Genomic DNA, 22,460 nt, shown 5'->3' with positions numbered 1-22,460 from the left:
CATGTTGAGCAGGGAGCTCATTGGTTGCTGATGTGAAAAGAAACCAATAAGCTGTGCCATGTGATTATGATTATATCAGATTGAGTTAGAACCTATCAGCCTGCGCCATCTAGAGTTTCATGGCATAACTCTTATTTATTTAATTATTTATTTATTTATTTTCTCCTAAAAAACAAGTTTCCAAAGCAATGTCCTCCACTTCTGTTTGTTTGGACCAAGGCACTAAGGTTTGGTTGGTTAGCATCTCATAAATGTTGTGGTTACCCAGCATGCTTTGCAGATTAGGTCAAATCAGACCGGTTTACTCACTAGTATGGTAAAAGTGCTAGAAATGGGTTTAGGAGAGGTAGTCATAGTTGGTTGCAGGTTTACATTTCACTTTAATATTCAATATTATGTGTGTATATTACAGTTGTTGGGTTGTATAGTGCCAAAAGTAGTGCCAGACATTTGGGAAATAACACATATTCCAAATTTCAATCCCAGACATATTTGATAATTTCTCAAAAAGAGAGATAAAAGCACACTTTATTATAAAGAGTTCAAAATCAAGGGATTTTTATTTTGATTAATAGTATGACAGTAAGTTGCCAGCCACCTCCAGCATTTTTTATAATTTTCACAAAATCCAGAATATGTTGTTGTATGAATATCTGAACATGCAATATGTAAAAAAAAAAATACAAACAACATTTCCAAATTTTTCATCTTGATATTATTTGAACTTAATACCCTAAAATTAATTAGATGCACAGATGGGCTATAATTAGATTAGTTAAGGGAATAACACATTATGTGTTAAGGAATATATGTTTTAGCAATACATTATTCATTTAGAGATTTTGATAGACAGCTCCATAGGGCAAAAACTGCCAAATGTTTAAATTCATCGCACAGACCCAAAGCGCTAGATCAAAAGCACTACACCAGTGTAACCCTTATGAAGTGAGACGAAAGCTAAGCTATAGAGTACTGCATAATGTACTCAAGTGTTCGGGTTCTGTGGTATTCGAGAAGCGGTTCGACACGGGTTGATCACGAGTGACTATTATGGTTACTTTGCTGCTCATTCTGTTTGGACAGTTGGTTCAGATATATGCAGAGTTCTGGCATGGAACTCTAGATGGCACAGTCCGATAGGTCTAACTCAATCTGACCTAATGACATCATCACATGGAACATCTGATTGGTTCTCTCCTGTATGGGTAGCCAATGAGCTCACTGCTCAACATTCAAATATATGACTAGTCAGCATGATCTCATAATAATTTGTATGTATTTTACGTAAAATGTGGTTCTATAAAACGTACATTTACGTACGTTTTTACAGGCACTAAAGCGTAAAATAATGAAGTATTTTAACAAATCCAAGCCTTTTTTCGGCGATCTGCTTGCTTCTCCATCCCAAGCAGCGAGTCCAGTGACCGTGAACAGCAAAGCCCGCGCTGACTGATGCGCTCTTTACAAATTTAGATGTTGCTGCTTCAAATGACAGGTTTTACGGCAAGATAATTAAGCGCTCATTGGCTCTCGCCTGCATTCGTCACAGATTGCGACATGCCGTGTTTCTGTGTTTGAATGATGCACGCGTGCCTTCAAGAGTTCACGGACTCGGAGTGGATCGGGAAAATTATCTGGATAATATTTTCAGCGATTAACAACATAAATTCTGCTCTGGATCACACAAACCTACTATATTCCGCCAGAGAGGACTGCGGGTGCAACACATCCTCATTTGGATTACTTTTGGTACTGCTTTTAACATTTTTGCAATAAATAAATTATTGTAATTGCATATATCTGTCTGTCATGTTTTTCTTATACTGTACAGAAATGTTTAGATTTATAAGTAGGAGTGGAATTAGCGACTATAAAAATATTTTTAATGCTGTATTGTTACTAAAATTGTTATTTTCCTGCGTATTTCAGTCATTTGGGTTTTATATCCTTTTATATTCACTATATGGGTAGGTTAATGTTTGGAGGTAGCTTAAGTGGTCTAAAAATCTAAATTGCATATGAACAAAATGATAAAAATGCATATTCGCTATAAAATGGGTAGGTTTAGGTTTGGGGGTAGATTAAGAGGTCTAAAAATCTAAATCGCTTATTGATAAAATGATAAAAATGCATTGATACGAATACCTTGATGATATAAAAGATACGTAAATATTTTTACGTTTTTTATCTAAAAATACGTAGCGATTTGTACGTTTTAAACGTTGAAATACGTCTAGATTGTACATTGTAGCATGAATAAAAACGCACAAAAGTGTACGTTTTGTGCTTGTAAATGTTACGTATTAATACCTACATATAAACATGACACCACGCTGGACTAGTACTTGCCGTAGCAGTTGTAGCTTGCTTCAGAAACCCTCCACCTTCCCCAGCTCCACCTGTATAGATCTGCTACGAGGTGATTTATGTATGCTATATGGGGGTTATTTCATGTATGGTATATATTGCAGCAGCAATATTTCTTACATGCTCACAGCAGCATGTTGTGGATGTATTGGCAGTAGCAAGTCTCGGTACTTGCTCTGCCGCAGACCATTCCGCAGACTATTCCGCCAAGACCAAATACATTAACATTGTCATGTACATTACCATGCAAATCCCTTCAAGAGTTGTCATGACAGAAATGTATATTTTCACTCTGGACTATACATTTGACTCAGATTCCGTGATTGTCTGTGGTGATTCTTGTAGTGTTTATTGTATTTGTGTTGTTTTAATGTATATAAACCTACTGTCACAAGCAATCCGTCATCTTCTGAGGCCGGGTTTTCATATCATCAGAAAACAGTTTCTACCTTAGGAGGTTGATTTTTAGCTGTCTGAGATGTCGAACAAGAACATGGTTTGTGTAACATTATCAGTATATTATTAGCTGTTTGATAATGTAGTCAAGCCAAAGGATAATGATATCAGTTATGTTATGTGTCTGACATTGTAGAGAGCGATATATATAAAATGTGTTATGATTCTGATGCATGGACTTGTAGAGGACAACATATAAGTTTCTGGTTCAAACAGATATGGATGAGTTAATCTAATTTTGCCACTTGCCTTTGAATAACATTTCATAAAGTTAACTGAGTGAAAGTGGAGCAGGTAGTCTGAGCTGGTGTGATTTAATGGAGGCGGGGACTAATTTGCATATTCATGGTTCCGGGTATACTTAATGAGGTAAGGGTGTAGAATTATGTTCAAGTCATTTTAAGATATTAAGACAGTATTTTATTGGGAAGAAACTTTGAATATGTAATTTTTTGATTATCAAAGATGAGTTTGAAGGCATAACAGTGTGACTGCAGGGGGATTTTAACAGCATACAGTAAATCAGTGGTACATAAAGATGATTAAGTCATGAGTCTTTATATTGTGTGTGTGTATGTATGTGTGTGTGTATGTGTGTGTGTGTGTGTGTGTGTGTGTGTGTGTGTGTGTGTGTGTGTGTCTGTGTGTGTTTCTACATTACTTATATTGAAAATACTTGCCAGAAACCGTTACTTACTTTGTCGCCAAATAAACTCACCGAAAAAGGGCCTTAATATAGACGCATGAGCTGTGTTCGGAGAAAGTGCAAAAGTTGATGTGAGACCTCAGTGTCAGTGAAACCCGCGCTGTGGCACAGATTCAGTTGAGTTATAAAGAGATTAAATCGCCCTCCTCCTGCTGATACCAGGCCATCAACTCTCTCTTTCTCACCGAGAACAGCTGGCTACAATGACCCGGGGAGAATGGAAATCAAGCTTTAAGAAAGACAGAGAAGCCATTTTCTTTGGCACCTTCCTCGCAATTCTGGGGAAGTTGGCTGATTGTTCAAAACTGCCATCTGCTCTTTGCTTTGAACTTCCGATCAAAAGCTGTCATCTCACCACTGTCCCCCCAAACCCTTTTATTTTAAATAATAATTTTTTTATCTCCTCCAATCCCATTGTTTTGGGGGTTGTCATTGTTGAAGCCGTGTTTCAAACATTCGGGCTCTCCCTGCTGATGAAGCTGAGGAATTAGCAGAGCTGCACATTGATGGCCTGTCGCGTTCTGCTCAGGCCGGAGAGACTCATGCATTTATACATCAAAGTGACAAACAGACTTCTTTATTAAGACACTGTCTGTCGATAGATTTGGGGGTCATGGGGAGTCTTAGCGAGCTTCTGCCAGCCTGCCTCTGGAGCCCAGGCCTTTGAGAGACGCTAGTCAGACCTCCAGGGCCAAACATCCATTTAAAAGTGCTTATTTCATTATTTAAGACAGAAAGTTAATGTCACTTTTCAGTTTTGTCATAAGTAGACAACACTTTTGATGGCTTTCGTCTCCCTCAAGGGTCACTCTCAAAAGACTTGAACTGACATCAAAGGCAATCATGATGTGCTTCAAAACAGCTATGGCCAAAATGAATGTTCACATCAAAAACATTGAAAATAATAAGTCACTGAAGACTTTTCGGTGCAACGACTTTATCACAGGAATTGAGTGTTCTTAAAGGGATAGTTCACTTAAAAATGATTAATTTGCTGTCAGATTCATTTACAAAATGATTAATTTACTGTGTTCCGTGTTTTGTGAATGTCTGTTGATGTCCACCTTCTCAGCTACGTGTGTTTTCCTGGTTACCTTGTTTCTATTAAAACTTCCTTGTTGATGTACTCCACGTCTCCTCGTTCCTCACTCCGCGCTCCAACACATTAGCATACGTGACAGAATACCGGACCAAGACAGTAAGCGGCACCCCTTCTCCCCGTTTTGTTTTCTCGTTTTGTTTAAAAGTGTTTTCTTTAGAATTGTTTTAATTGATCCCCTGGAGCAGTTATGTTCTATCTATCAAGATGGCCATCCCCTGGAACTTTACATCAGGGAATTCCCCACCTGCTCCAAGCAGACGTCTTTCGACCGGTGCTCTCTTGAGGACTGTTTCTGGGGTCGTCTGGATGAGGGGATCCAGGTGGACCCTGCCCGATTACATCAACCTGGCTCGGTTCCTCTGCGGATCCCGTCTCCTCTCCGCCAGCCCAGAGGCATCACACCATAGTCCCCTCCATCCTCAGTCAAGTCCACCGACCGCGGCTCTCTACAGCCCGCCGGCCGCGCCATTCCCAAGCCCACCGTTCCCAAGTTTAACCCACGGAGGGCTCCTGTTCCCGAGTTTAGCCCAGTGAGGGCTCCTGTCCCCGAGTCTAGCCAAGTGAGGGCTCCTGTCCCTGAGTTTTGCACAGAGAGGGCTCCAGTCCCCGTGTCTAGCACAGAAAGGGTTCCAGTTCCCATGGTAGTAGGGGTCCATCCGTGAAGGCCGGGCCGAGTGCCGAGGCCAGGCCTCCCGAGTCTCCTGATCCGCCATGGCCTCTTAAGCTCCCTGCTCCGCCATTGCCTCCTGAACTGTCTGCTCCGCCATGGCTTCCTGAACTGCCTGTTCTGCCATGGCTCCCCGAGCTCCCTGTTCCGCCATGGCCTCCTGAACTGTATGCTCTGCCATGGCCTCCTAACCTACCCGCTTCGCCATGGCTTCATAGTGTGTCTGCTGCACCACTGCCTGGTCCAGGGGCGCCCACCCCCCCGCCCGGAATTGTTACGGCGCAGTACGCGCCTTCCGGGAGGGGGGAGTAATGTCAGACTTTGTTCCGTGTTTTGTGAATGACTGTTGATGTCCACCTTCTCAGCTACGTGTGTTTTCCTGGTTCCCTTGTTTCTATTAAAACTTCCTTGTTGATGTACTCCACATCTCCTTGTTCCTCGCTCTGTGCTCCAACACAGTAGCATACGTGACATTTACTCACCCTCAAGTTGTCCCAAACCTATATGAGTTTCTTTCTTCTATTGAACACAAAAGAAGATATTTTGAAGAATGCTGGTAACCAAACTGTTGATGGTAGCCATTGACATTTATTCATGTATTTATTTATATTGTGGAAGTCAATGGCTACCATCAACTGTTTGGTTACAAACATTTATTATTATTATTTGAGTATCTAATTTTATACATTAGGCTTTTACCTTATGCTAAAGTACACAACGGAGGTCAAATTTATGGAGGGAAGGGAAAAAAACACCATTGTTTTTTACAGAGGCCCAAACGGAGCAATTTGATGAAATTGCTTATATTTATATGGCCAAAAATTAAGATTACAACCTGATAGTTTATAATGTAAATCAATGAGATATAGCAGACTACTTAAATAAAATGATTTGCATATCAGTCACTCTATATCTTCCGATAATATGCCTTAGTAAGATGATATTTAAATGCTTAGTTTTATGGTCAGAGCTCTGTAGTTTTTAGTGTTAAACATATAATGCAATACAATACAATGATGATGAACAAATAAACCTTCCTCAAAAGCCTGATAGGTTAATGTGATTTTTCTAAAAAATTATTTATAGATAATCAAGTTGTTTCATTTCAAAACATTTCTAACAATATAAAAGTTATTCTTACATTTACTTTATAACAATCAGTAAATATTTTAAAAGTAAAGACACATGAACCACGAGCTGAAGGGCGTTTTTATAATTATGCTCAAAGGTCTTCTTTACTGACTAAAACTATCAGTCAGATGACAGAAAGCTAGTATATTGTGTCAAGTTTTTATCGTGCTGGCTATTTAGAGGCCTTATAAATTTGCATATCATATACAATACAGTAGGGTTAATAGTAATTACCAATATCATAATTAATGATGCTTCTGCCAATATAGACCATCAATGTACACTCTGTGGTTAACTGTATCTCTTTTTTAGCATGTATCAACCAATAAACACGCCTGATATCCTCCTACCTGCATGCCCAATTAGCCAGAGTAAACGCTTTACACATATCCTGCTGGTAACCGGGCAGCACACAGCACTAATCAGTTTGTCCATGGTTGCGCCGGTGTGTCCCGCGGGCTCAAGAATGACGGTTGGTATTGGTGTGACAACCTAAGTGTGTGTGGTCGAAATAGGCAGATGGGGGAAAGGGCAGCACCTGCACCCACCGCTGGGATGCCGCTCTGCCCAGCTGTGCTGCTGTGGACCAAACACTGTACTTCAGAGCAGACATGCGCCCACACACGCACACTTCACACAGCAGCAGAGCCTCGGTGGCACTCCAGCTGAGTCAGACCTGTTTTCTTTTGCTCCGCTGACCTGTGTTGTTGAATACAGCTCCGCCAGCACAGACTAAATTAGGGTTACTTGAGTGTAATAGGACAGAGAAAACATATATGCAGAATAGCTGGCTCTCAAACGCATAACTGGCACTGGGTTTCTCTTTCTCTCGCTCCTCTATCTTTATCTGCTCCCTGTGGACGCTGAATTGCTGATGTGTGCTGCTTAGCTTCTGCGCTTGCCACTGTCCGGTCTTGGTAAAAGCACAACAATTAGGTCTCTTTTCCTTTTTTTAGCCTCCCTGGAGACCCGTAAAGCTGTTTTTGTTGTATATCTTCGTTGTTTTCAGTGCATCACATGGGCAATGCAAAATTAGGCCCGGCATGAGAGGCATATGAGTGACATCTACTGCATCTAATCATGCTATTTCACATTAAAACATGCTAAACAATTTTCGTTAATGGAAACTTTCAGGCCTGCAGCATTAATGAGTTTACCTGCTTTAATTATTCATCATGTTTTCATTTATGTTTTACTTTTTCTTAGAAAAAAAATTATAGCTGTAGACTTACTTAAGTCACATAAATCCAAAACTTCATCTTTAATTATTTTATTCTTCATCTTTTTGTTTTAATTACCCAGATGAAGCTCTTGGATCTGTAGACTGATATGAATCATTTTGTCTCTAAATTGTATTTTAGACTTTTGCACATTAATATTATTTACTTTGGGAAAAGAACATTTGATGTAGGCAACGTGTTAATTAAAAGAAAAAGAAAAAGAGGTATTATGGTATTTGTGCATAATCTTTGTGTTTGTTATTAATATCCCAGTTTAAATGCCATTGCGTGGAGTTCTTTTTGTTTTAATTGTAATAGAAGGCTTTGTGATTAAACCATTGATCTAATTAGTCCTCAATTGCAAAGATAAAAAGGTATATCTCTCTTTATTTGACATACAGTTCTTTAGTTAGTGTTTTTCACAAATTCAGTTTATAATACAATCACAATTATTTCCGACACTCCTACCTGAACAATCCCTCAGATAATAGCAGAAGCAATTTTTCACATATTGGTTAAAATTACTGAACATTTAGGCTAAAAAAAGGAATGTTTGCTTATTAGTTTCTGTAATTACTTTTGTCTTTCTGCAGACTTACCGTTGGTGAATCTCTCTGTGGAGCCTCAACCAGTCCTGGAGGGAAACCTGGTGAAGTTTCATTGCTCTGCCAAAGCTAATCCGCCAGTCACCCAATACAAGTAAGACACCTAACGCAGTTGAAAGAAAAAATGCCAAATGTGACCCTGGACCACAAAACCAGTCATAAGGGTCAATTTTTTGAAATTGAGATTTATACATAATCTGAAAGCTGAATAAATAAGCGTTCCATTGATGTATGGTTTGTTAGGATAGGATTATATTAGGATATGTTTACGGTAGGAAATTTACAAAATATATTCATGGAACATGATCTTTACTTAATATCCTAATTATTTTTGGCATAAAAGAAAAATTGATAATTTTGACCCATACAATGTATTGTTGGCTATTGCTACAAATATACCCGTGCAACTTAAGACTGGTTTTGTTGTAAGGGTCACAAATGATCCAGTACTGGTGGTCTTTTATAATACTGCATCCACTGAGGATGATTAAACAGAACTAACTCTAATTCACGATTGTCATCTGACTGGCACATCACTGTGTTGCAAAAACACTCTTGACATTTAGTTGCAAATATTTTTAGAGCCATCTCAAAGCTGAAATCCACTATCTTTGCTGGCATCCGTTCGCTATGTCTAAGCCAAGACCAGGATTGGGGCACCACATCAGGCATTCAAATCAAAGCAAGGATGTGTCTATCTGACACACTGATCCAATATCCAAGAATAATGTTTCCTGCCCTCTCCAAACAGATGAGAATGAGGTTGAAATACAAGTTATTTATTTCCGTGAGATGTAGCCTCGGCCTTGCGGAGGGCCAATAGCGAGGCGATTTGTTAGAACATGCTTTTCGGTGTGGGTTTTAAAACTAGGTGAAAAATAAGTGCAGTAAAATCAATAGTGAAGGGAATTGCACAGCGGTGGATCTTGATGCACTGAACGGATCCGTGATACAGTTGTAGGTGGGCAAACCGAGTTGTTTCTAGCTTTTGAAATGACAGATACCGGAATCAGACAAGCCTGTGTTTGATTGCCCATCAGGCCTTAGCTGAATGAAGACACATTGGCTTTTTTGTTTGTTTTGTTTTAGTTTTTCCACACCTGAGCATCAGATATGAAGAGTGAGATGACTAGCTTCTGCTCAAAATAACTATGACATGACTTAATGATTTACACTGAAATAATGGCATAATATCATGCTGAGTTTAAGGCAAGAAACATTTACAGACTGTGTTGACTTCAAGACGTCAAGTTACCTTGCCATGTTACCTTGTTCTTTCCACCTACACATTATTGTCTCTTAATGGATATGCAATAGGACATACAGCTTCCAGAATCTTCATTATAAAGGACAGGAGCAATAGCATGCGTTTAAGCTGTAGCTGTACTTTATATAGTATACGGTTTATTGATCTTTGCATATTTTTCAAGTACTGAAAATGTCTTTCAGAACCTATTATAAATCACTTTAGTAATCACTGTGCTACTATTTCTAGTTATGCAGTTGTCCATGGACATTTAGATTTTTATTTTTTAAACAATGTCCTTTATATGATAGATTTGTTTTTTGTTATTTTTAGATTTGTTTGATGTAGCTGGGTGCCGCGGACAGACGCCGAACGGCACCGCCGGTGTGTGTACACTCATAGAAAATAATGAAATAGAAATTTAAAGACGTGGCATGACGTGACGCTGCGCTTCTCATCCGGTGTGCGGTTTTTTTCACCTCCATCCCCAAACGTCTTTGTTTGAGCTTCCGAAAGCGGATGATGTCAGGAAACAGTGGTTGCAATTTATTTTTTAACTCTGTTCTTGAGCATTATAACCCCAATTTGATATTTTGTGCTGCGCATTTTACTGAGGACAGCTTCCACAACACGAGGGAGTACACTGAGTGCCGGATTCACCAAAAAGCTTTTGTTGAAAGACAGAGCAAGGGGCGTGGCAGTACTGAAGCACCATCTAAGCTGTTCCCCAATCACAACGCACTGCGATAGTGAACCAATCACAACACATTTCGTTTTTTTTTAAACGAATCAAGTAAGATGATGCAGCCGCTCGGACGCAACAATATTCAAATTCCGGTGGCCTGGCAACTTCTCCCGGTGCTCTCAATCCAGGAAATTTGCATGCATAATAGGCTATACTCAAAATATTATAACTTTAATTTCTGCAATTTAAATTATCGAAACATTTTGAATTTATTCTCGTAATATTTCGACTTTATTCTCGTAATATTTCAACTTTATTCTTGTAGTATTTTGACTTTATTCTCGAAACATTTCGACTTTATTCTCAAACTATTTCAACTTTATTATCGTAGTATTTTGACTTTATTCTCGAAATATTTCGAATTTATTCTCGTAGTGTTTCAACTTTATTCTCATAATATTTAGACTTTATTCTTGTAACTTCAACATTATTCTCGAAATATTTTGACATTATTCTCGTAGTGCTTCGACTTTATTCTCGAAATATTTCGACTTTATTCTCGTAGTGTTTCGACTTTATTTTCGTAATATTTCGACTTTATTCTCGTAATATTTTGACTTTATTCTCGTAACTTCGACATTATTCTCGAAATATTATGACTTTAATCTCGTAATCTTATTTATTTTTATTTTTTAACGTGGCACTAAAATGCCATCGTACCATTGGGGGGGGGGGGGGGGAATCCAACTTGTGAGATAAAAAGTTATTTTTATATTATAAAAATAATATTGTCTTGTAAAACATACTTCAATAATCTTTGCTTTAATTTTTAATTAACAACTTGTAAAAACATTAAAACGTAAAGTGCTATTCAGTAATTCATCAAATAATGGAGAAGTGTGTGTATAGAAAGATAAATATACAGATGTTTGGGGGGGTCAAGCACTGGTTCATCATTGTAAAGACTACAAAAAAATAATAAAAAAAGCTGTACAGTGTCTCAATAAATAATGCTAGTTTGTAATAGTCTACTGCATCTTCCATAACCAAGTATTCACAACTGGCCTGCAAGCTAGGATGCTGCATAATACAAATTGCATAGATTTTGAACAATTATTTTAGTGAAATGGGTGGTGAAACATGACGGTGCATGAAAAAATATTCTTCATATGTGCAGTATTTGCACATATTTAGAGTGCGTATGCTGTGCTTAGCGATGAAATTGTGTGATTTTGCCTGGAGCGAGTCTGCGCATCAGTGTTTTCTCTCACTCCAAGATTGCTTCTGATTGTGAAAATAATATACGTGCAAACTGAATGTAATGTTTTCAAGACACTTAATTACATGCTATTTACAGTGAAATGAAAATGTATTACAGTTAAAATAAACATTAAATGCAATTAGCTGAATTAGTTGAGTGCTTTTGACACACTTAACTATAGGACTAGAGTATATATTTATATGTAATTTCATAATAGCATTTATTGTTTTTGAAATATGGTTAAAGTTACTGATGAATGTACTACCAAGCATTTATGATAAGCTAAAATATACTTATATCTCATGTAGTTACATATATTTGCAATTAAAACTGGCCAGTAAAGGAGGGAGGAAGCTACATTGTGTTTAGAACAGATTTTTAATTTTTATTTTTTAACAGGACATATATTTTACAGAATTTGCGCAATTAATTTAGTGAATTAGATGCTGAAACATCACTGACAGTGCATGTAAATATTCATATGTGTAGCATTTGCAAATTGTTAGCGTGTGAGCAGAGCAATGAATGAAGTTGCATGTTTTTGCCCGAAGCTTCAGTGTTTTCTCTCACTCCATCAAGAGCATAACACGTTAACGACCCATGAATTCACTACATTAGACTATTAGCAGTCAGCTTTTGTGAAATATTATTAGAAAGAAAATGAATTCCTAAATGCTCTCCGTCTCTGGACAGTGCACTGAGTTCCTCTTTCTCTTCCTTGTCTACGGGCCCTGTTGAAACTGCTGCCATTGATCTGAGAGATTTAGTGGCATCTCACTTGTGAATTTAATAAATGTCTTGATTGACACTTTCCTTGACTTTCTCCATGGGAGAGCAATAAAAAATATCAACGCTAGAGTTTGAATTAATGATAGCCTTCCAAAGAGGATTCATGGACCATGCTGCATTGAAATGTCCCTGACATTAACATGGGGTAATTTTGTCGCCCATTGATTAAGGGATGAAAAAAGTAGAAATGCTATTATTGTGGTGTCGGTATAATGTGATGTGTTGAGGAGTGGTAAGTACCCAGATTCATGTGCATTGAGACGGATCATTACCGGTCGGGTTCATTTTATGAAATGGGAGTCAGGAAAGATGTGGACTTCAATCGCTCCCAAAATAGTGTCTTAAGAGTGAATGTGCTAGGGTAATATGGTGCTTCTATATACTAAAACCATGTGGTGATATATAATGGTGTACATATCGTTACTTTCTCTTATTTTTGTAATATTAATGTTTTATTGCTGATGAAGAGGTTTTCATGGTGGGCTGCTTGCTTCGCTCATCAACCGTATGATGTGCACACACAGATATGGGCACTTCCGTTGTTTGTTTTCCAAGACCATGTTCCCCAGTGTCTCTGAGAAGCAGCCAGACATGATTCAACAACCAGGGAACAGCACATGGAAAAATGACCAACAGCAACAGATGTAGCCGATATCTCAAAACAGAAAATTAAACTCTGGCATCTGTCCTGCTGGCTGCTGGATTGACCAATATGAGTCCATCTCATGATGCTATCATAATGGAGTGAACAGCAGCTTTATTGTAACCTAGAAAGTGTGTGTGGCATGATCCCAGACGGATGAAGAGGAGGATGGAGAAGACAGCCTCATCATCTCCAGCACATGTCCCATGACATCCAAATGAATATTGAAATGTCATTTGTCCCAGGGCAAAAGCTGAAATAATAAATCTACCAAAATCCAGTCTTTGTTGCTGCTGCCCACAGACGACTGTTGTACACTTGTGAAAAAAAGTTATAAATAAAAGACCACTTAAGTGACTTAAAGAGACACTTTCATAGACTCTTGACGCTTTATAGAATTACACTAAATTTGATATGTTGACTAACATACTAAAGCACATGTGCTTGATTATTATTCCTTTGAATGGTAGTGTGTTATGATATTACATTTAAAATTTATTTATTTTAAATATACTAAATTACAATTTCATCATTACACATTTAATGACAGTACATATATATATATTTTTAAATACAGGACATCTAAGTTTTAATATAAATGACATTAAAGGATATTTTAGTTAACCATAAGTGACTGTCAGTAAGGTTGGCATATTTTAAAGACAACACAAGTAAGTATTAATTAAGATACATAAAAGTAGGTTTTGGCTCCTAATTTAAATCTTTAACTCTTTAATCTAAATTAAGCACTGTTAAATTGCATAGTAGTGTGTTATGATATTACATTTAAAATTTATTTATTTTAAATATACTAAATTACAATTTCATCATTACACATTTAATGACAGTACATATATATTTTTTTAAATACAGGACATCTAAGTTTTAATATAAATGACATTAAAGGATATTTTAGTTAACCATAAATGACTGTCAGTAAGGTTGGCATATTTTAAAGACAACACAAGTAAGTATTAATTAAGATACATAAAAGTAGGTTTTGGCTCCTAATTTAAATCTTTAACTCTTTAATCTAAATTAAGCACTGTTAAATTGCATTTAGCACTATTAACTAATTAACTATTTAAGAATTTAATAGAAATGTAAACTATAATACATTTTCCTTTAATTGCAAATCTAATGCAAATACGTTTCATGAAAGGTCACATTCAGTTCAGACTTAAGTATATTCCTTTAAAGTACTTCTTTTTAAAGTATTCTTTCCAGGGTTTTGTTTTGTTGTTGTTGTTATTTTTCTTGGGGGAATAAAAAAGGAGCAAAAAACTACTGTACCCTTCAACTCCAGAATAATAAAGCAGTCCAAAAGTTTACAAAAGTTAACACAGATAGTCTGCCGGGTTTCCATTGGGGGGGTCATGTTTGTTCTGTTTAGAAGACCCTGGCTGCAGCCCAACGGAGCCACTGTGCTCACGGATATTTTGGCTCTTTAGATGTGCAGCGCTGAATCCTTCAGCTCTGGCAAAGCTAACCCACCATTTGGGCCTTTCCTGCCGGCCAAACCTCCCAGTCTGCCACCCCATGGGCTTAAAACCAACACACAGTCCAGCTTTGCTCTGTATTGCCATAGTTTTGTGCTGTCAGAATACTAGTTGGAATTATAAGTAGAGATCTCAGTTGATAAAAATGATTGAATTAAATACACTTGTTTGTTGTGAATTCAATCACAATAAATTGCATATATTAGTACTTTCAGAAAAAGCTCCCAAGTTATTCAAAGACATTACATTATTGTGGAAGAGGGATTAATCTTTGAATACACATTATTAAAAACTAGCTGTAGAAGTTACACTGGGCCTAGCCATTTTACAAAAAGTACACTTTAGTTTACTTTTAATAGAGCACTCTTTAAATAAATAATATACTTTAAAATAATATACTTTGGCAAACTGAGTGTGATGTTTTCAGAACACTTAATTGCATGTAATTTACAATTAAATTAAAATGTATTACAGTTAAAATGTATGTGAAATGCAGTTAGTTAGGAGTGAGTTTTTGAACCACTCAAGTAGGATTTAAGTATATCTTATGTAATTACTTCTACTGTACTTGAAATATGGTTAAAGTGTTTAATTTAGTACATCGCAATTACATTAACTTTAAATGTAATATCAAATAACACACTACAGTAAAAATTATAATCAAGTACTTTACATGTGCTTTATAGTAGGTTAGTCAACACATCAAAATAAGTGTTAAAGCATGAAGATCATTCAAATATGTGACCCTGGACCACAAAACTTCAAGTGTCAATTTTTCAAAATTGAGATTTATACATAAACTGAAAAGCTGAATAAATAAGCTTTTCATTGATGTGTGGTTTGTTAGGATAGGGAAATATTTGGCCGAGATACAATTATTTGAAAATCTGGAATCTGAGGGTGCGAAAAAATCAAAATATTGAGAAAATGGCCTTTAAAGTTGTCCAAATGAAGTTCTTAGCAATGCATATTACTAATCAAAAATTAAGTTTTAATATATTTACGGTAGGAAATTTACAAAACATATTCATGGAACATGATATTTACTTAATATCCTAATGATTTTTGGCATAAAATAAAAATCTATAATTTTGACCCATACAATGTATTTTTGGCTATTGCTACAAATATACCCCAGCGACTTAAGACTGGATTTGTGGTCCAGGGTCACATGTAATGATTTACTTTGTACTTTAAAATAAAACGTTTAATTTGACATTATTACAAAGTGAGCCTTTTAAAAGTGTACTTAATTGTATTAAAAAAACATGAAAGCGTTTTCTCCTTAAGTTCACTTAAGTAGCCTTTTATTTTGCTAATATTTTATTGTCTGCATTTTTCATATTTTTTATCATCTGTGCTTTAGCAAAATGCATAGCCTGAGATTCACAAAAAACATGGAAATGTTACTTGAAGCATGCCATGTTTCAAATATAGAATTAGATTAGATTGATTTATTGTTTTATTCATTCATTCATTCATGGGAAATGAATCGTTAACTAACATGACAGCCAGTTAAAAACATTCCACACACAAGCTTGAATGTAAAATGCATTAGAGCAGCAAATCTCTGGTAAAGCCTGAGGAAGATTTAAGAGGCTTGAAAGGGTAGAGCTCAATAAATATTGTGTGTCATAGTAGTTACTTTCCCATGTATTGACTTGAGAAAATGGGATTTAAATTAATAGGAAATATGTGCTGCTTGTCATAAGGGACCACAGCTGAGATTGATAATAACACAAAACATATGAATAAAAGTTTATAATGAAAGACGTGCACAGCTAACGCACAAATATAAGCTAGTTACTTAAAAGAACAAGATAATCATCCTTCTAGGCTCTTGTAATAAACAGGCTATTTAATGCTGAATGAAATTATGGCGTAGTGAATCTTCTGATCTGATTACAAAGCAGCTGCTTCAAAAAGCTCTATGTGTAATTTATGTTACCACAAGAAAGAAAAACTCCGGGAAAGATGTATAGCAGGCGACTGCTGCTGTAATTGCCCATAAATATAACGTTTCACAGCGTCGCCTATTCACTTCCCTCAGAGCAATTATGTCGAGGACGGAGGCGACATGCTCAGATTTAAATATTTTTGGAAGCACAGGTGTGCCTGCGCAGATTTAGCAGACTGTGTTCTAAGCTGCTTATGTTAACGCCATGAAACAGTGCTTCTCAAGCACAGTAGCTAGGCCAATTACAACTGCTGTCCCTCCTTATTTTAATTTAGTCAAGAGGGAGACTGTTATCATTTAAATGACACTCTATCGAGGCCTGCAGATGGTATGAGTTAGTTGCAGAGTTAATGAATTGTGTACTCATTCCTACAGAGAAGGTGAATAGTGACGTTTTGGCAGCTCTCTATCAGTGCCGGCTGCTGGCTTTGTAAAGCAATGCTTCTTGACAGCAAGGAGTTAACTGGCATTGAATATATTAGTTTATTGAGATATTATTCCTAGTGTCAGGCTGTGAGACACCCATCCACCATTGGCTTTGGCTTTTTACAAATGTGTCCCTTCATAGACGCCAACAGAGAACTACAAAGTAGCAAGTGACTTAAAGATGCATTACTTTGTCAGTATGGGAGAAAAAAAAAGTATTGTCGGAAGATGCCTTTGTCTTACAGAAATGAATGGTTCCTTGTGGGAAGTGCTGTGAATTTATTAACATCTGATGTCTTTGGTACAGTATACTGTATGGGGTTTGTGTCATTAGGCCATGTGGAGAGGGACTGGTGGCTATTTGTCAATTCAGGATATGTTTTTACCAGTCTGGCTCCATTCAGTGTTGTTAACTTGGTACCCAGGCAAGAAACATGCTGAAGCAAGCAGAGATATCTCACTTCACTGATTTGTCATATAACAGTGTTGTAATTTCCTCAAACAAAGTGGCACCGGTGAAACTGGCTCCCATTGAAGATGGCGGTCTTTCTTTCTTTCGGTCTCTAACCACCTACAGACAGGCAGCTATCATGCCTCATTGATGACTATGATAGAAGCAGATGGATTAGACACCAGGTCTTCCTCCTATCGCCATGGCAACCTCCAAATTGGGTTCCACTTTCCTGTGATAGCGTACGTCAGGCAGGGGCTCATAATGATGGCTTTCTGTTCCATTACTGAAAAAGTTAGACTTAAAAGAGTTAATCTTTTTCTCGACTTGTGGATCTGAGACCACTTTTACAAATGAGCTTAAAGATATGTATCACATTATCTTAGAGAGTAGCACTGTGACCCGCTCGATGTGAAAACTAGATCTCAGACTGATAGCAAGGTTTCAAATTTATAAATGAAGTCTAAGGGAAGTTAAGACAGGGAAGTTTGATGTCATGACTCAAATCAAAATGATTTTACCAAGGTAGGACGTATTCAAAGATAAACATATTTTACTGGTCCTAGAACATAATTGTAACCTGGTTCACCCTTAACCATAAACTACATATAAAATTAGGGAGACAATTATAAATTGACAAGAATGTTGCACCAATCCCATCTATAACTTTAATATTAACTATTAAATCTGACTATTTAACAAAGTTTGTTCTAGGACCAACAAGAACATTTGCTCCTGGAGGACCACTTTCCTGCAGTTTTTAGCTTTGAGCTGCCCCAAAACACTTACCTAGAAGTTTTTAGTCATCCTGAGTCCTTGATCACCTGGTTCAGGCATGTTTAGGACTGGAGCTAAACTCTGCAGGATAGTGGACCTACAGGAGCAGGATTGGACACTCTTGAATAAGGATGTTCATCAAAGAGCACTTACCTCCTGTCAATAATGTGCAAAAAAAATTACCTTTAGCTATAACAGCTTGTCAGTGGGGCAGTACCCTTAAAAGGACAACTTTGTACCTTATCTGCACCTAAAAGGTGTATATTAGTACCTTAAGGGGAACACGTTGCTATAATAAGGTACTAGTATAACCCTTTTAGAGGTAAATGAGGTAGAAAATGTTAATTTGTACCTGTTGTACCCCTAAAGGTACAATTATTGCATGCTTTTGAGTGTACAGGAATTATAACATCCTGCAATATGTTTTGTCAATGCTATAGGAAACCATTAAGTTCACTAGCTTTTTTGTGGTTTGGCACTAACTTTTGTTTAGTGCTAATAGTTGTTTGGTAATGCTGTGTTTAACTGTGCCTGGACCGGAAACCACTCTTTAACTATTGTATTGGCTGCAGGTAATACTCACCTTCTTTGTCTGCTTAGAGTGGGCTTCATAACTCTATATCATATCTATCTACTGTTCATAGGTGGGCCAAAGGAGGAAGCATGATAAAGGAAGTGTCTGGAGACACTTATGAGGTCATAGTGGATCACTCATTCTTCACAGAGCCAGTTTCCTGTGAGGTCACCAACCCACTTGGGAGCACCAACATCAGTCGGAACGTGGATGTCTACTGTGAGTTATTTCAGTTTTTTTTTTTTTTTTATATCTGAGTTGTCCAAACCTTCATGAGGGACCATGTTCCTGCAGGGCTACAACCTGCTTCAAAACACCTGCACACTTCTGGCAGTTCTAAAGACCTTGATTAGCTGGTTCAGGTGTGTTAAAATATAGCTGGAGCAAAGTTCTGCAAGAATATGACCCACCGTGAGCAGGATTGGATACCTCTGGTTCAGAATTGTTGAACGTATCTCCACAAATATTAGGAGAGCGACTTATAATCCTCAGCTGCCATCAATCTCATATTAAAACAAGCTTACAAGCACTAAGTTTAAAATATGACCTCTCTGAATAGATTGTATAACCTGGTTTATTTTCTCCAGTTGGACCTCGGATGGCTGCAGAGCCCCAGTCTTTACAGGTTGACCTAGGATCCGATGCTGTTTTTAACTGTGCCTGGACCGGAAACCCCTCTTTAACTATTGTATGGATGAAAAGGGGCTCTGGGGTGGTAAGTTGCTAGACATTGTTATTAGACATTGCTTTTAGTAAACACATAGATCCCTTACACCAACCATTCCACTTTTCAATACAGCTACATTAATAGTACATTGATATTCAGACATCTTGTCTTGTAAAGAAGAGATCAAGCAAACATGAAAAAAAAAATCAATTTAATTTGATTTGGTCTTTTCATCCATTAATTAAAAACTTCAATATGCTATTCTTTGTATAAAACCTTTGATCCATTAATACATTGTGTTCTATTTCTGAACAGTTCAGGAACAGAATCAAAAGTTTTCTAAAAAGACATTCTTATTTCAAGGACAGGACGGCACATAGTATTTACATTTAGTGCTGTGCCCCAATGGCAAACATCAGGGTTTTTCAGACTCCCTGCAATTCTATTACTTGCAGGTGGATAGTGGCTCAGTTTGGGGTATGTCCGTTTTCTGGCACAGAAATGAGGGAAATTGTGCCCCAGTGAAACCAACGGGTCTCATTTCTCCCCCGGTTGACTTTCACCTACCATCTTACATGTTCACACGTTCCTCCTCATCTCACCCAAATTGGATTTTAATAATTGAGAAGAAGACCCTTTTCCAAGCTTAGCTGCCCATTCATGAGTCCTGATTCATTTTGACTCAGACCAGCTGCCTTTGCACTCCTTTTAAATATTTTGATCTTTGACCTTTGGCTACAGGTTCTAAGCAATGAAAACATCCTGACACTGAAATCTGTCAGGCAAGAGGATGCTGGGAAGTACGTGTGCCGTGCGGTGGTCCCTCGTGTTGGAGCAGCTGAGAAGGAAGTCTCTCTCACTGTGAACGGTATGTGGCTAAAGAAGTGTGTTTGTTGGGTACAAATGTCCCCGTTTGGAACATATGTAAATACAAAAGGTGCAAGCAATTGGAAATTCAGGTGACAGAATTAGACCTATTTTGGAATTCATGTTGACTCTCAGACAGAAGTTTGATGTTTACTCTCCGATCTGCTGTTTCTCTGGGCTAATGCTGATTATATTCAGTAAGAATTGCATGAGGAGCGGTTTCTTAGACTGTGACAGGCTAATGAACACAGGAGAATAGCGGGAGACTGGCTACTCTCAGATAAATTACTTCATTATGGCCGCTTGATATTCAGGCGGCATGCATTAGCCACACGACAGCTTTCATTCGCAAAATCCAACACGTCTTTTAAAAGCTGCTTTCTCTCCGAAGCTATTTGCCATGGGCCATGGCTTTGACGTGAGTGGAAAATAGGAGAAGTTCAGCCAAAGTGACAAGTGTGTTTGCATTGAATGATTCCACTGCATGTTTAGATTGACTAATGCAGTTTGGTGCTGGGAAATGAAAGAAAATCAATAAAGAACTGTTATGACTGATAGTATTAATATGCAAAGTCAGACATTCATTCAAGGCCCACAGAGAACTCAGGAATTACAGACATTACAGTTGACATCCACTTTCATCAAGTGCATTATGTTCTTTATGAGGACATAAAAGGGTACCTCTGCTTTGCATTCATTTTTGACTCCTAGAGAGTCCAGGATTGCCTGGAATCCCAAACAAATACAGTCTTGTTGTTTGTTTTTCTGGTATTAGAAAGATTTACTGAAGTTTATGAAAAGATCCAACACTGTACCATCATGTCTCTCAGTATTAACCCCTTTAAGCCCGTTGCCGAAGGCTCTGCGATGGTTTTACCATCTGTAAATATATATATATATATATATATATATATATAAAATTGTATTTTATGTTTTGTAACTATAGTGTCCTAAAACAACAAATATATAAGTAGACAATCTTAGGAAGCGTTTTTGACAATATACTGGATAATATGTCACGTTATGGTATTTAATTCATACAGTTTTCGGGTGTTTACTGTGAAAAAGTATTTAAAGAAAACTATAAATGTAGCATAAATAAGTGAACTTGAAAATTCACACCCCAAATCTAGCACACTTCTAGCATATAATGTAAATTCTACATTGAAATCAATTCCCCCTTTTTTCTCACAGATATCCATCACATTACAAAAGTTGCAAATGGGGTTACACATTCAACCAGAATGTGCAAATAATTATGCAAATAATTCTTAAGACATTTTTGGGAGAAAAAAAATGCAATAATGGGTTTGTTGACAGTGTATTTGGAATATCTAAGATTTATTTCTCTGAATTGGTATTATTTTTAATTACCATGTACCTTATTTATTGTTATTGTATCATTTTAAAACCGCTTGACCTGGATCTGTCTTTTAGGTATCAAGGAGTTCTTCCTTTGATTCTTTTCAATAAGTAAACCCTTTTGCTCTAAAAGCCACAAGAGGACATCAAACTGTGTTCTAACTCATTTCTGGAAGTGAACACAAGAGTGCGGCGTGTTAGATTCAAGCACCTAGCGTAGCCTTTGATGTGGCAACATGTGGCGCAGGCTCTCTTGCAGCACGGGGCTGATTGTTTCAAGTTCTGGTGCATTTGGGAGATGAAGCCGATCATTTCACATCTTGCTCATCAACGTGCGCTCCTGACGAGCGACTGCAATTCACAAGCATTGACGTGAAGAATGACTGATGACCAGAGCTTTGTGTTTCAAAGGCTTGATCGGTAAGAGGAAAAGAGAGAATTCAAGTGAGAAGGATGAACTAGAGCTCAAAAAAAGAATTGATAATTCACCTTTGTTCACTTGCTCCTCACTGGGTCACATAAAAACTAATTTATGCTAACAATTAAATGCACTTGTTTGGCATTTGTCAATATCTGTTTTCTCCCAGTTGCATGCCACTAGAACCCAGAGCTCCTACCGAGACTCAGAATATAGACAAGAGAGTCCCAGCATTCTCTCAGGCCCTCTGTAATTTAATTATAATCAAATAGCTAGCAGGGGACACCGTTTGCCGAAAACACGCTAATGGATACACATTGCTGTCTGCTTTTTGTTCCCTATTTCCTCAGATACGGATCTCAGTTCTCCATGTGTATTTTGAGCCTTAATGGGATTTAATATCTGAATGTGTCCTTATGTCCATTTATTTGTGTTGTTGCTTGTGGATATGATTTGGCTTGTGGATTCAATTTGTTTGTTTTGAGGTATGCCGTTCTGCTGAAAATTCAGCTTTTCTGTAAATTGCAAAAACAGTTATTTTATTAATAAATTTAAAAAAACAGCTATTTTAAACTGTACTAATA

At 37.4% G+C, this 22,460-nt stretch overlaps 1 protein-coding gene across 1 annotated transcript in view; it reads left to right on the top strand.

Annotated features, from left to right (window-relative positions):
- The window catches only part of LOC107568675 (kin of IRRE-like protein 3), a 46,922-nt gene that overhangs the window by 4,101 nt on the left and 20,361 nt on the right, over nt 1-22,460 (top strand). The window contains exons 4-7 of the mRNA XM_016254655.1: nt 8,243-8,348; nt 18,633-18,781; nt 19,150-19,277; nt 19,971-20,097. Of these exons, the coding sequence (XP_016110141.1) occupies nt 8,243-8,348; nt 18,633-18,781; nt 19,150-19,277; nt 19,971-20,097 (510 nt within the window). The remainder of the gene's footprint in view (nt 1-8,242; nt 8,349-18,632; nt 18,782-19,149; nt 19,278-19,970; nt 20,098-22,460) is intronic.

This window comes from Sinocyclocheilus grahami, unplaced genomic scaffold (genome assembly GCF_001515645.1).
Source record: "Sinocyclocheilus grahami isolate Dianchi unplaced genomic scaffold, SAMN03320097.WGS_v1.1 scaffold1271.1, whole genome shotgun sequence".
Lineage (NCBI taxonomy): Eukaryota > Metazoa > Chordata > Actinopteri > Cypriniformes > Cyprinidae > Sinocyclocheilus > Sinocyclocheilus grahami.
This window is presented reverse-complemented; position numbering and strand designations above follow the sequence as displayed.